This window comes from Gopherus flavomarginatus, chromosome 5 (assembly GCF_025201925.1).
Source record: "Gopherus flavomarginatus isolate rGopFla2 chromosome 5, rGopFla2.mat.asm, whole genome shotgun sequence".
NCBI classification, from domain to species: Eukaryota; Metazoa; Chordata; order Testudines; family Testudinidae; genus Gopherus; species Gopherus flavomarginatus.
The window spans coordinates 41,994,858-42,011,050 of record NC_066621.1 but is presented as its reverse complement, the minus strand read 5'-3'; the positions used below and the strand labels follow the sequence as shown (position 1 = coordinate 42,011,050).

At 42.7% G+C, this 16,193-nt stretch overlaps 1 protein-coding gene across 3 annotated transcripts in view; it reads left to right on the top strand.

Moving 5' to 3' along the window:
* LOC127051017 (NACHT, LRR and PYD domains-containing protein 3-like) overlaps nucleotides 1-11,636 on the top strand; it is a 64,391-nt gene extending 52,755 nt beyond the window's left edge. For all 3 annotated transcript variants that reach the window (XM_050952805.1, XM_050952806.1, XM_050952803.1), the window contains one exon: nucleotides 10,668-11,636. In XM_050952805.1, coding sequence (XP_050808762.1) covers nucleotides 10,668-10,752 — 85 coding nt within the window. In that variant the 3' untranslated portion in view covers nucleotides 10,753-11,636. The remainder of the gene's footprint in view (nucleotides 1-10,667) is intronic.
* Nucleotides 11,637-16,193: the final 4,557 nt, after the last annotated feature.

The window sequence follows — 16,193 nt, the reverse complement described above, 5'->3', positions numbered from 1 at the left end:
AGTGGGTGACCACCCTGCTACATTCCCCTTAGGCCAGGTCTACACTACCCACTGGATTGGTGGGTGGCAATTGATCTATCAGGGGTCGATTTATTGCGTGTAGTCTAGATGCAATAAATCAATCCCTGAGCACTCTCCCGTCAACTCCTATACTCCAGCGCTGCGAGAGGTGCAAGAGGAGTTGACGGAGAAGTGGCAGCAGTTGACTCACCTCCGTGAAGACACCACAGTAAATTGATCTAGGTATGTCGACTTCAGCTATGCTATTCTTGTAGCTGAAGTTGCATATCTTAGATCAATCGATTTCCCCCCAACCCCCAAGTGTAGACCAGGCCTTAGACTTGCTTCCCATGAGATTTTACCTACCAACTCCCTGAGTTTGCTAAAGTCTGCTTTCTTGAAATCCATTATCTTTATTGTGCTGTTCTCCCTCCTACCATTCCTTAGAATCATGAACTCTACCATTTCGTGATCACTTTCACCCAAGTTGCCTTCCACTTTCAAATTCTCAACCAGTTCCTCCCTATTTGTCAAAATCAACTCTAGAACAGCCTCTCCCCTACTAGCTTTCTCCACCTTCTGAAATAAAAAATTGTCTCCAATACATTTCAAGAACTTGGATAATCTGTGCCCTGCTGTGTTATTTTCCCAACAGATGTCTGGGTAGTTGAAGTCCCCCATCACCACCAAGTCCTGTGCTTCGAATGATTTTGTTAGTTGTTTAAAAAAAGCCTCATCCACCTCTTTTTTCTGGTCTCGTGGTATGTACTAGACCCCTACCATGACATCACCCTTGTTTTTTATCCCTTTTATATTTATCCAGAGACTTTCAACAAGTCTGTCTCTTATTTCTATCTCAACCTCAGTCCAAGTATATGCATTTTTAATATATAAGGCAACACCTCCTCCCTTTTTTTCCTGCCTGTGCCTCCTGAGCAAGCTGTATCCTTCTATATCAATATTCCAGTCATGCATATTATCCCACCAAGTCCCCGTGAAGCCAACTATTTTATAGTTGTGTTTATTTACTAGCATTTCGAGTTTTTCCTGCTTATTCCCCATACTTCTCGCATTAGTATACAGACATCTAAGATACTGATTTGATCCCCGCGCCCCAGTTCTGACTTATCTCTCCCTTATTTCTGCTATAATAGCCCTTTTTCCCCCCAGATTCTATCCCTTTCTTAATGATGCCTAAAATTCTGTTTGGTTTTTTGACTGCCGCTGCACGTTGAGTGGATGTTTTCAGAGAACTATCCACAGTGACTGCAAGATCTCTTTCTTGAGTGTTAACAGCTAATTTATATGCCATCATTTTATATGTATAGTTGGGATTATGTTTTCCAGTATGCATTACTTTGCATTTATCAACACTGAATTTAATCTGCCATTTTATTGCCCAGTCATCTAGTTTTGAGAGATCTTTTTGTAGCTCTTCACAGTCTGCCTGGGACTTAACTATCTTGAGTAGTTTTGTATCATCTGCAGATTTTGCCACCTCACTGTATACCTCTTTTTCCTGATCATATATGAATATGTTGAATAGGACTGGTCCCAGTACAAACCCCTGGGGGACACCACTATATACCTCTCTCCATTCTGAAAAACTGATAATTTATTCCTACCCTTTTTTCCCTATCTTTTAACCAGTTACCAATCCATGAGAGGACCTTCCCTCTTAACCCATGACAGCTCACTTTGCTTAAGTGCCTTTGGTGAGGGACCTTGTCAAAGGCTTTCTGAAAATCTAAGTACACTATATCCACTGGATCCCCCCTGTCCATATGCTTGTTGACCCCCTCAAAGAATTCTAGTAGATTGAAGAGGCATAATTTCCTTTTACAAGAACCATGTTAACTCTTCCCTAACAAATTATGTTCATCTGCATGTCTGATAATTTTGTTCTTTACTATAGTTTCAACCAGTTTACCCGGTACTGAAGTCAGGCTTACCTGCCTGTAATTGCCAAGATCCCTTCTGGAGCCCTTTTAAAAAATTGGAGTCACATTAGCTATCCTTCAGTCATCTGGTACAGAAGCTGATTTAAATGATAGGCTACAGACTACAGTTAGTAGTTCTGCAATTTCACATTTGAGTTCCTTCAGAACTCTTGGGTGAATGCCTGTGATGGAGTAGGGGCTGTCTGCATGGGCGATGGGAGAGCAGGGGAGGACTTTAGGGGATGGACTATACCAGAGCCTGTAACCTGAGCTAGGCAAGGGGGTGGGAGGTCAACACTTTTGCTCGGGAAGCTAGACAAAGGAAGGGGCCGGCAGGAGGGGATTAGTTTCAGTTTTGTTTTGGGGTTGTGTGAGTGGAATTCAGGGTATCCTAAGCTGGGATCCAAGCACCCTGAAACTCCAGAAGGCAGAGGCGTAGCGACCGCCCTCCATACCCTCCGACCGGAGGGGTCCCCGCAAGGAAGGGGGCCCCTAAAAGTGGCAAAAAAAATGTAAGGTATAACTAGGTAAGTGACATTTATTGACGCTATTGCACAATCCATGTCGGTTTTACTGACAAAACAGTGAAGTCATTATGATACATCATAATGCTATTGGCTACATCAGTTGTCTGTTGGTCAGTTTCGAATTTTAGTTGGACCCATTCAAAGAATGTGTATTTGCGTTCATAATGGCAGTCGGCGGATAAATGTTATTAATTTAGTTGCTTAGTTTTTTATCGTTTCCAACGCAGAAGCATGCTTTGTGATGTCTAAGAGAATGTATAAGAGTGGAGCTAGTAAACGAAAGGCAGCAAAAGATGCCGAGAAGGAACTTGAGAAAATTCCAAAGTCATCAACGTATTTTGTGCTGCAATCCAACGTACAGGTACAGGCAGATGAAACGGACAGCGCTAGCAGCGACGAATCGTATCCAGAAGTATCCAGAAGTGCTTCAAGTGAGGTCGAAGGTAAAGCCAGTTGTTCTACCAAACAAACTGTGACAGATATTCCAGCTGCTGCCGGGAAAGAAGTATCTGAATCTGAACCACTGACTGATGATCCAGGAGATTGGCCGTCTATAATATCAGACAGGCAAGTGTGTGACATTGTTGCACGTGGCCCACCGCAGCAGAATGAAAGTTATGAATTTCCATTTAACGAGGAAAGACGGAGGTTCACAAATACTCATTTCTATCGAACCATGGCAAATGGCGAGAAAATAAGACGTTCATGGTTAATGTACTCAGTTCAGAAAGATGCCATTTTTTGTTTTTGTTGTAAATTATTTGGCACTGGCGACATACGCTACGTCGTGGAACATCTGCTTGGAAAGCACTGTCAAAAAGACTTCAGCAGCATGAAACAGGCAAAGGTCATCAAGACTGTATGGTGAAATGGTTTGACCTTCGGTCAGGCATAGTAAACCGTACATCTATTGACCAACTCGAATTGCAGGCTTTTCTGAAAGAAAGAGATTTCTGGAGAAATGTTGTCAAACGCATAGTTGATGTCGTTATTTTCTTGTCCGAAAGAAACTTGGCATTTCGAGGAAGTAATGAAAAGCTCGACGATCCTTCGAATGGCAACTTTTTGGGACTGTTTGAGTTGCTTGCAAAGTATGATACTGTCCTCAGCGAACTTTTACAGAGGATTAAGAAGGCAGAGACATATGTTCAGTACCTCAGTCCACAGATCCAAAACGAGCTGATTCAACTTGTTGCCGGTAACATTCAAGAGGCCAACATAGCGCAGCTTAAAAAAGCAAAATATTATTCAGTTATTTTGGACTGTACTCCCGACGTGTCACATGAAGAACAGATGTCTGTGGTGTTATGCTTTGTTGAATGCAACGGTGAAGGTGGTGTCAACATTCGTGAAGCGTTTGTTGGTTTTCTTAATGTTCATGATACAGCTGGCGAGGGCTTATTGGAAGCATTTCTTGAAAAGGCAAACAACTTAGGAATAGACATTGCTGACATGAGAGGCCAAGCTTATGATAACGGCGCAAATATGAGAGGAAAGAATAAAGGAGTTCAAGCTCGCATGCTAGAAATAAATGACCGTGCCTTGTATGTACCATGTGGAGCTCACACTTGGAATCTTGAGATCTCAGACGCGGCAAAGTCATCGAAATATGCCGTTGACTTTTTCGGTCTGATTAACAGAATATACGTTATCTTTTCTTCTTCACCTTCACGTTGGGATATACTTCAAGAACATATGCCAATATCTGTTAAAGGGTTATCGGACACTCGTTGGGAGTCGAGAATTGATGTTGTGAAGCCATTGCGTTATCACCTTGAAGAATTGTGCAATGCTTTGTCATCTTTGCGAGAATATGCACTCCAAAAGAAAGATGGCAATACAGCAACAGAAGCCGGTGTGCTTTTAGACCATGTTACTACATGGCCTTTTGTTCTGACTGTGTACATGTGGTACGATATACTATTTCCCGTCAATAAAACCAGCAAATTAATTCAGTCACCAGATGTGTCAATTGACGTACTGCAGGCAGAAGTCGATGCTACAATGAAGTTTTTGGAAGACTATCGAAATACAGATATAACTCTGTGGTCACAAATGCACGTGAAATAGCAGAGCACATGAGTATTGAGCAGGTGTTTCCAGAAACCAGGGTGCGACGTAAGAAGGGAATGTTTGATTACGAACGTGCTGATGATTCGAGTCGTCTTTCTGCCGAAGAAAAATTCAAATCGCAGTTCTTTCTTGTTCTCACTGATCAGGCCATATCTTCTGTTTCGTCGCGATTTGACCAACTCGTGGAGTGGTATAAATTGTTTGGATTTCTGTACAACGCTAACAGCCTGAAGCAGTGTCACAGAGAAAATGAACTAGAGAATCACAGCAAAAATTTTGAAAGAAAAATGGGAGACATTGATGCCAACGAGCTCATAATGGAATTGAATCCTTTTATTTATGTCATCGAGAAAGAGAGAGGACTTGTCACGGCAAACAATTTTTTAACATACATATACAAGAACAGCCTTCAGGAGATATATCCGAATCTTTGCATTTGCATCAGAATTCATCTGACCGCACCAGTTACTGTCACTGGTGCTGAAAGGAGCTTCAGCAGAATGAAACTGATCAAGAATATCCTGTGCTCAACCATGACAGATGACAGGCTTTCTGCGCTTACAGTTATCTCAATCGAAAACAAGATTGCCAGATCTCTGGCTATGACGCATTGATTAACCAATTTGTGGAGAACAAGGCTCGAAAGAAGCACTTTGCGTAAATACGGAATACATGTACACTGTAGGCCTATGTATACATAATATGAACCCTGTATATTGTATAAAATAAATACTGCATTCCAATTTCTGCATTGTAAGGGGCTCCGGACATATGTTCGGTGGGGGCCATGTTCTTTGTTGCTACGGCCCTGCCAGAAGGACTCGATTGAGGGGTCCTGTCTGTGCCTGCAAGCTCTGCTGTAACCTGCGTTCTTGTTGTCCAATAAACCTTCTGTTTTACTGGCTGGCTGAGAGTCACTGTGAGTCCCAGGAAGAGGGGTGCAGGACCGGACCCCCCCCGCACTCCGTGACAATGCCATCTGGTCCTGGTGACTTCCTACTGTTTAGTTTATCTATTTGTTCCAAAACGTCCTCTAATGACACCTCAATCTGGGACAGTGCCTTATATTTGTCACCTACAGAGAATGGCTCAGGTTTATAGACTCATAGACTCTAGGACTGGAAGGGACCTCGAGAGGTCATCGAGTCCAGTCCCCTGCCCTCATGGCAGGACCAAATACTGTCTAGACCATCCCTAATAGATATTTATCTAACCTACTCTTAAATATCTCCAGAGATGGAGATTCCACAACTTCCCTAGGCAATCTATTCCAGTGTTTAACTACCCTGACAGTTAGGAACTTTTTTCCTAATGTCCAACCTAAATCTCCCTTGCTGCAGTTTAAGCCCATTGCTTCTTGTTCTATCATTGGAGGCTAAGGTGAACAAGTTTTCTCCGTCCTCCTGATGACACCCTTTTAGATACCTGAAAACTGCTATCATGTCCCCTCTCAGTCTTCTCTTTTCCAAACTAAACAAACCCAATTCCTTCAGCCTTCCTTCATAGGTCATGTTCTCATTAATCATTCTTGTTGCTCTTCTCTGGACCCTCTCCAATTTCTCCACATCTTTCTTGAAATGCAGTGCCCAGAACTGGACACAATACTCCAGTTGAGGCCTAACCAGTGCAGAGTAAAGCGGAAGGATGACTTCTCGTGTCTTGTTTACAACACACCTGTTAATGCATCCCAGAATCATGTTTGCTTTTTTTGCAACGGTATCACACTGTTGACACATATTAAGCTTGTGGTCCACTATGACCCCTAGATCTCTTTCTGCCATACTCCTTCCTAGACAGTCTCTTCCCATTCTGTATGTGTGAAACTGATTGTTCCTTCCTAAGTGGAGCACTTTGCATTTATCTTTATTGAACTTCATCCTGTTTACCTCAGACCATTTTTCCAATTTGTCCAGATCATTTTGAATTTTGACCCTGTCCTCCAAAGCAGTTGCAATCCCTCCCAGTTTGGTATCGTCTGCAAACTTAATAAGCGTACTTTCTATGCCAACATCTAAATCGTTGATGAAGATATTGAACAGAGCCAGTCCCAAAACAGACGCCTGCAGAACCCCACTTGTTATACCTTTCCAGCAGGATTGGGAGCCATTAATAACTACTCTCTGAGTACGGTTATCCAGCCAGTTATGCACCCACCTTATAGTAGCCCCATCTAAATTGTACTTTCCTAGTTTATCTATAAGAATATCATGCGAGACCATATCAAATGCCTTACTAAAGTCTAGGTATATCACATCCACCGCTTCTCCCTTATCCACAAGGCTCATTATCCTATCAAAGAATGTTATCAGATTAGTTTGACACGATTTGTTCTTTACAAATCCATGCTGGCTATTCCCTATCACCTTACCACCTTCCAAGTGTTTGCAGATGATTTCTTTAATTACTTGCTCCATTATCTTCCCTGGCACAGAAGTTAAACTAACTGGTCTGGGTTGTTTTTATTTCCCTTTTTATAGGTGGGCACTATATTTGCCCTTTTCCAGTCTTCTGGAATCTCCCCCGTCTCCCATGATTTCCCAAAGATAATAGCTAGAGGCTCAGATACCTCCTCTATTAACTCCTTGAGTATTCTAGGATGCATTTCATCAGGCCCTGGTGACTTGCAGGCATCTAACTTTTCTAAGTGATTTTTTACTTGCTCTTTTTTTATTTTATCTTCTAAACCTACCCTCTTCCCGTAAGCATTCACTGTATTAGACATTCCTTCAGACTTCTCAGTGAAGACCGAAACAAAGAAGTCATTAAGCATCTCTGCCATTTCCAAGTCTCCCATTACTGTTTCCCCCTCCTCACTGAGCAGTGGGCCTACCCTGTCCTTGGTCTTCCTCTTGCTTCTAATGTATTGATAAAAAGTCTTCTTGTTTCCCTTTATTCCCATAGCTAGTTTGAGCTCATTTTGTGCCTTTGCCTTTCTAATCTTGCCTCTGCATTCCTGTGTTATTTGCCTATATTCGTCCTTTGTAATCTGACCTAGTTTCCATTTTTTATATGACGCCTTTTTATTTTGTAGGTCATGCAAGATCTCGTGGTTAAGCCAAGGTGGTCTTTTGCCACATTTTCTATCTTTCCTAACCATCCGAATAGCTTGCTTTTGGGCCCTTAATAGCGTCCCTTTGAAAAACTGCCAACTCTCCTCAGTTGTTTTTCCCCTCAGTCTTGATTCCCAGGGGACCTTACCTATCAGCTCTCTGAGCTTACCAAAATCCGCCTTCCTGAAATCCATTGTCTCTATTTTGCTGTACTCCCTTCTACCCTTCCTTAGAATTGCAAACTCTATGATTTCATGATCACTTTTACCCAAGCTTCCTTCTGCTTTCAAATTCTCAACGAGTTCCTCCCTATTTGTTAAAATGAAGTCTAGAACAGCTTCCCCCCTAGTAGCTTTTTCAACTTTCTGAAATAAAAAGTTGTCTGCAATGCAGTCCAGGAACTTATTGTATAGTCTGTGCCCCGCGGTGTTATTTTCCCAACATATATCTGGATAGTTGAAGTCCCCCATCACCACCAAATCTTGGGCTTTGGATGATTTTGTTAGTTGTTTGAAAAAAGCCTCATCCACCTCTTCCACCTGATTAGGTGGCCTGTAGTAGACTCCCAGCACGACATCACCTGTGTTTTTTACCCCTTTTAGCCTAACCCAGAGACTCTCAACACTTCCATCTCCTATGTCCATCTCCACCTCAGTCCAAGTGTGTACATTTTTAATATATAAGGCATCACCTCCTCCCTTTTTCCCCTGTCTATCCTTCCTGAGCAAACTATACCCATCCACACCAACATTCCAGTCATGTGTATTATCCCACCAAGTTTCAGTAATGCCAACAATGTCATAGTTGTATTTATTCATTAGCACTTCCAGTTCTTCCTGCTTATTACCCATACTTCTTGCATTTGTATATAGGCATGTAAGATACTGGTTTGATCTTGCCTCCCAGCTTTGTCCTGACCCTCCTTTCTCTCTGCCATTATAGCCCATGCTCCCTCCTGTTTCCGACCCATCTCCCAGGTCTTTTTCCCCACTTACCTGTGGGGTTTGCTCACTTGTCCCCGTCGAACCTAGTTTAAAGCCCTCCTTACTAGGTTAGCCAGTCTGTGCGCAAATAAGGCCTTTCCCCTCCTCGAAAGGTGAACGCCATCTCTGCCTAGCAGTCCTTCCTCGAATAGCATCCCGTGATCGAGGAAGCCAAAGCCCTCCTGGCAACACCATCTTCGCAGCCAGGCATTCACCTCCACGATGTATCTGTCTCTGCTCGGGCCCCTACCTTCGACAGGAAGAATCTAAGAGAATACCACCTGCGCTCCAAACTCCTTAACCCCTACTCCCAGAGCCCTGTAGTCACTCTTGATCTGCTCAGTGTCACACCTCACAGTATCATTTGTGCCCACATGGATGAGTAGCATGGGGTAGTAGTCAGAAGGCCGGATAATCCTCGACAATGCCTCTGTAACATCTCGGATACGGGCCTTGGGAATCTCGCTCACATCCTCAGCTGTGAAGACCGATGCAAAGAATTCATTTAGTGTCTCTGCAATGGCTTTATCATTCTTGAGTGCTTCTTTAGCATCTCGATTGTCCAATGGTCCCACTGATTGTTTAGCAGGCTTCCTGCTTCTGATGTACTTAAAATTTTTGCTATTACTTTTTGAATCTTTGGCTAGCTGTTCTTCAAATTCATTTTTGGCCTTCCTAGTTATATTTTTACACTTCATTTGCCAGAGTTTATGCTCCTTTCTATTTTCCTCACTAGGATTTAACTTCTACAGTACCTTTTAAAGGATGCCTTTTTGCCTCTCACTTCTTCTTTTGCTTTGTTGTCTAGCTACAGTGGCTCTTTTTTGGTTCTCTTGTTATGTTTTTAATTTGGGCTATACATTTAAGTTGAACCTCTATTATGGTGTCTTTAAAAAGTTTCCATGCTGCTTGCAGGGATTTTACTTTTGGTGCTGTACCTTTTTAATTTCTGTTTCACTAACTTCCTCATTTTTGTCTAGTCTCCCTTTCTGAAATTAAATGCTACAGTATTGGGCTGCTGTGGTGTTTTTCCCACCACAGGGATGTTAAATTTAATTATATTATGGTCACTATTACGAAGCGGTCCAGCTATATTCACCTCTTGGACAAGATCCTCAGTGCGAAAGGATACCACAAAACGATCTGGAAGGAGGGTCCCAACTGTGGGATCGTTTCACTTTGCTCCAGGTGGATGTTCTCCTCCCTGAGACTTTCATCCTCCTCAACAGCACAGAGACTGTCAAACTGGGGGTGGGACCATTCTACTGTGTCCCGAAAAGTCTCATCTATGTAGCTCTCTGTCTCCCTTAGCTCCTCCAGCTCAGCCACCCTTCTTGCACCAAATGCACACATATGCCACCTGCCCATAGAGCAGGTAATCATACATGCTGCATTGGGTGCAATAAACTGGATAGCCCCCATTCTGTTGCCGGACTTCTGCCTGCATTACTTTTTTACTTCCGAAGCTCATTCCTTTGTTGGTGTTTTGTTTTTATCAGGTGGTGTTTATAGCTTAAAATTTAGAGAATGTTAAGTTTATCTAGCTCTCCCCGCACTTGCCCTGGAGAACTCCCTTGCAAAACTCCCTTGCCACTCCTGTTCACTAGCACCACTGGTCATAAGCGAGTGAGCAAGCTTTTTAAAGCCCTGGTCTTCCTGAGTAGCCCCGCCCCCTAGTTAAGGGTTGATGGGTGCTGAAGGACTTAGGGATCAAAGCCTTGTTAAGAAGCTCTCAGCCTTGCCTAGCAGGCTGCTATGCTCAGCACACACCCCTTCAGCCCACGGTCCCCCAAACAAACAGACCACACGGAATATTTCAATCAAGCGGGAAGCACACCACAAACACATGCACTATAGACAACAAACTTACCCCAAGGGTCACATAATTGCTCCTCCTTCACCTGGAGAACTCCCTTGCAAAACTCCTCTCATCGCTTAGGAACGGGCTTTTTAAAGTTGGAAAGGTTTTCCTGATATCTAACCTAAATCTCCCCTGCTGCAGATTAAGCCCATTACTTCTTATCCTACCTTCAGTTAATATGCATCATGTCTGCATTGAGAATTAACACTTTTCTTTCTTGCTTTTCCCCACAGAGTGAACTGTTTCGATATAAGCAAAGAGAAACATCCAGAGCTGTACGCTGTGAAAAAGATAAAACCTGAGCTATACATATGGTAGGTCAGTGATACTCAGACCTCAGTGGTTCAGGAGCCAAATATTTAGTTTGCATACACACACACACACACACACACACACACACACACTCATATACTCACTGCAAATAAATTAATAACTTAGTGCAAGTTGATAACTTCATTGATTAATAACATAGTAAAAGCATCCTGATTGGTTAATGACTTAAATTGGTTAATAATTAAATCATCCAGTGTTTTAATATCACGTGCTGCAAAAAGCCACAGGAGACACATCAAAGAGACAGTTGCAGCTCCTGAGCCACAGTCCAAGTATCACTGTGGTAGGTTGATCAGTGGCAGCCATTGCACCAAGGTGTCTCTGGCTTGGCTGCCCTGCCACTCGTTAGGACAGCAGCTGGAGCAGGGGACCCATGCCTCACCCCCAGTGACTCCAGCAGCTTATTTCAGCATCTGGGTGTTAAGATAAGTTCCTGTCTGCATCCTAAAAGACTTGCCCATACCGGTATTGCCCTGGCCTCTTCCTTTGTCAGTCAGTGTTAAAGGCATTCTGAACTATATGCATTTCCTCACCTTTTGGGGGCGAAGCTAGACTTTCAGGCACCTGCTCCCCTACTTGGTGTAAACTTTGCTTGTACCAATCAGAAACGAACACACACAGTTTTTGGGCCCCGTCCCCTATGACACTTCTATGATGTCATAGTGGGTATTTTAGGCTGATCTGCCATGTGCAGGCAGAAGAGGAGAAAGAAAAACGAATCCTGTGTACCTTGTGCACACCCGTAACCGAGCCTGATCACCTCGAAGCCTCTCTCAGCTCACGTGTTTTAAGCAGAGTTTCTACGTTTGCCGGTCGTTATGAGTTGGTTTGTATTCGTAAGTATTGGTTATTACTAAATGCTGCATCTGTGTTTAATAAATATTGTTTACTGCATCTTTGTTTATAAATATTGTTTAATAGTAAATACTTTAGCCATTGTATGTTTTAAGTTCCATTAACCCTATTAGCTAATCATATGCTGCTCCCCTACCCCTTGTAACTATCCCCAATAAAACTTTTAATTAACTAATTTTAGTTATGTGCGTGCCTGCAGTTTGCATCGTGACCCAGACCCTCCTTGCATCCCTTACCTATACAGTCTATTGCCACGTGCAGCCTGGTATATAACAGCTCTGCATTTTTCTTTCGCCCCTAAAAGTACGTGGCAATCTACATGGCATCACGAACAGGATGCACGGAGGTTGGGCCATGACCGTGGCACACTGCAGATCGCGCAGATAATGAAACTGAACAGTTCCAACATTTGCAGTTTCACCTTCTTACTAGCCAAAATTCGACTAATCCAAAAATAGAATGGATCTGTTCTCTGGGCTCGGGCAAAACTCTAAAAGGTTATACTGTACCATTAACCCTGGCAGATATGGGATGCCTCCTTCGGTGCCACCCGAGCTTTAGGAGTCAGCCAGCCGATTGTTCCCTGCAGCCTCAGTGCACGGAGACTGTGGAAAACCTCGGTGCTGCAGATCCCTCTCAACTTTGGAGAGAATGTAGCCGCATTGTTAAAAAATCTGGAGGCACCGTTTCCAAATTAATTCCCCCACCTCGGGTAATACCTGCTGATCCGGCACATAAATTATTATGCCAAATGATAAAAGAATTAAATTTGATTAAGAAAACCAAAAAATTGCGACCCGATGAATATAAATCTGAGGATGTTTCCACCATCCTGTTTAGCATGATATGCAAGGCCCTCGATCTGTGTTCTGTCCTCCATGGAGGCACAATGTCTGCAGCTAAACAGGCAGCCCCAGGCTCTCCTAAAGGTAATAATGAGAAGAAGACAGAAAAGGTAGAGCCCATCACTCCCCCCCCCTCCACCAAAGTCCCTCTCGGAAAATTTTGCCACCCCCATATGAAGCTCCTAAAACTCCTCTGTATCCAGCTCTGCCAACAGCCCCAGAATTTGCAGAATCTGAAACCGTAGCAGAAGCTTTGCCTATTGCAAAAACTAAAACTAAAATAGATGCACAAACAGGCAACACCACGCAGGTTACTGAACTGCGAACACGTACTAAGGCCGAACTTAAAGAGTTTTTAAAGGAAACGCAACGAAAAGCCGACGAGGCACCCATAGTTTGGGTCGGGCGGCTAGCCTTAGAACACGGAGCAGAATTGGTGGACCGCGAGGAGGCTGGCACCTTAGCCAAAACGGCCAATTGGGCACGAGGCTTCCCGGGTCACCCTTTATTAAATAATCGCATTTGGCCACTTACCACCCCGGCAGCTGCCATTTTAGCAATGAAAGGCAGTTTTAAAGGATTATATATCCCTCCGGGAACTTTAGTTACTCCACACGATCTAATATGGGCAATTGCAGGAGCTTCCTGGGGTAGAGAGTTAGGTAGAGATTGTCAACGCCAGCCCTCCTGCCTGAGTGGGTGAGACTCAGGAATAGGAGCTGGATTTGCTCCATGCTTGGTCTGACCTTGGAGGTAGCAGGACAGGGGCCAGGACCTAGGAGAGGGGGAGATGTGGGATCATGAGATGGAGGAGTCTGGGAACCTTCCATTTCAGTCTCTGTGAGTTCATTAGGGAAACTCAGGAACCATCTTTAGATCCAGAGGGAAATTGTCATTCTGTTCTGATAGCTCAGTCACTGTTTGGGTCTTTACAAAGGGTTTGCAGTTTTACACGATTCCACAGCTATTAAGTCAGTATTATTTGTATCTATCTGCAACACTTGTTTATCCTGGATGTACATTGCTTTGTATCAGCTTTGCAGGAGTCCAATAAAGATCATGAATCAAGAAATATTGTTCCACTTTAAAGTTTGTGTTTCTTGCCATTGTGTGTGCTAAAGCACAAGAATCCTCCTGTTCTCCAGAACTAGGGGAGTTCTCAGAGGTGTTAGCCTGGCATTTTTTCATGGTTTCTGTTTCTTATCCATGACAACCAATACTTTCAGCACTTTATGTGGGCAAAATTTAATGTCTTTGGGTGCTCCTTGCTTTTTCATAAAGTTCTAAACTAGTTCACATACTGTGACTACATAGATGAAAATCCATTACCCTCTGAGTGGGCACTTGTGTTCTCAGGGCGGTGCAAGGATATTTTGCGCCCTAGGCGAAACTTCCACCTTGCGCCCCCCCAACCTCCCACGAGCATTGCTTATTAAAAACTTTCAAAAATGAATGCTCCATAATGTGGCATTGTTCATTAGAATTAATACACATTCGGCTTGAAAAATTATTAATTTAATTATTTAGTCTACATATTTAATGAAAATAAATTAATAACCTGACAGTGTTGACATTGTTATTGTTTTCACTTTGCACAACATAGCCTGGATCTTAAAATAAATCACATACATTATACACAATACACTGTCACAGAGTAACATGTTATAATTTAGAATTTATTTTTCCGCGCTTTCAGTTTAGCAAATTTAGAAGCAAGTTCCTCCAAGTCAATGCTGCGAGCAATGTCATGTTGTATTGACAAGGTAGATGCAACAAAGACTTGTTGGGCTAACATTGATGTTCACAAGTATGTTTTTATTAACTTGAGGTTCGAGAAGTTTCGTTCACCACTGGCCACAGAAACTGGGAGAGTCAAGAGGATGCCAAGAGCAATAACTGTGCTGGGGACACTATCTGTCAGTTTATTTGTGCATATGAAGTTCGATATATCTTGCAGTGATGCACTCTTTTGGACTCGTCGTGCAATAGCTTGCAATCCACTGCACAAGTCAAAGGCATCAATATCTTTGGGTTCACCATGTTGCAAAGCTTGCTGCAGATTCAAGCAATGTTCCATATTTTGCTTTGGTGTTGTATTTTGAAAACTGTAAACATCACATAGCAAGCCAAATACTGAACTAATTTGCTGCATCAACGTGAATCTTTCTTCAGCTGAAGTATTGCTGTGTTGATGACTGCAAAGTAAAAGTACATTCAACTCCTCCGCAAGTTCACCTGCATCTACCAATGTTTTCTCAAAGTCTGCGTCACTTCTGCGGCCTACGAGAAACTTCTTGGTTTCTCCAAGTTGATTAATGGCGTCACTTATGTTGAATTATTTCGCCTGAAGTTGTTTGCTAGTCATGTTGATCTCAAACAATATGTTATACCACACAACAAGAGAAATAAGAAACTTGAAACTAGAAATGGCTTTTGCAAGATCCTTTGCATCAACTCATGAGGTATTGCCAGATGATCCTGTTAGAGTAGTGTCATCATAGATCTCTATTAGAGCATCATGGATGTCACTAAGCTGATAGAGAAGAGGTTTCAAGGCATCAGTTTGACTTTCCCATCTTGTTTCACTCAATGGTTTAACCGTGAGATTAGATACATGGTGTGATAGAACTTCCCAGTGATGTGTAGAAACTGAGAAATACACATAAACATGTTGAACTAAATCAAAGAAGGCAGTTGCCTCCAAGCAACACTTTGCAGCATCATTAACAACCAAATTCAATGAACGTGCACTGCGAGGAACGAAAAAGGCTCATGGATTAATATCCAAAATTCTTCACTGGACACCATTTTCTTTCCCTTTCATATTGCTCCCATTATTGTACCCTTGACCATGCATGTTTTCTATAGGCAATGACATCTCTTCTAACTGGTGAAGAATAGTTTCTGTCATAATAGTTGGGGATTTCAATTATCCCCATATTGACTGGGAACATTTCACTTCAGGATGAAATGCAGAGATAAAATTTCTCAATACTTTAAATGACTGCTTCATGGAGCAGCTGGTATGGGAACCCCCAAGGGGAGAGGCAACTCTAGATTTAAGCCTGAGTGGAGCGCAGGAGCTTGTCCAAGAGGTAACTATAGCAGGACCGCTTGGAAATAGTGACCCTAATACAATAGCATTCAACATCCCTGTGGTGGGAAGAACATCTCAACAGCCCAACACTGTGGCATTTAATTTCAAAAGGGGGAACTATGCAAAAATGAGGGGGTTAGTTAAACAGAAGTTAAAAGGTACAGTGACTAAAGTGAAATCCCTGCAAGCTGCATGGGTGCTTTTTAAAGACACCATAATAGAGGCCCATCTTCAATGTATACCCCAAATTAAGAAACACAGTAAAAGAACTAAAAAAAGAGCCACCGTGGCTTAACAACCATGTAAAAGAAGTAGTGAGAGATAAAAAGGCTTCCTTTAAAAAGTGGAAGTCAAATCCCAGTGAGGCAAATAGAAAGGAGCATAAACACTGCCAAATTAAGTGCAAGAGTGTCACAAGAAAAGTCAAAGAGGAGTTTGAAGAACAGCTAGCCAAAAACTCCAGTGGGGCCCCTTGATGATCGAGATACAAAAGGAGCGCTTAAAGACAATAAAGTAATTGCGGAGAAGCTAAATGGATTCTTTGCTTCAGTCTTCATGGCTGAGGATGTTAGGGAGATTCCCAAACCTGATCTGGCTTTTGTAGGTGACAAATCTGTGGAACTGTCACA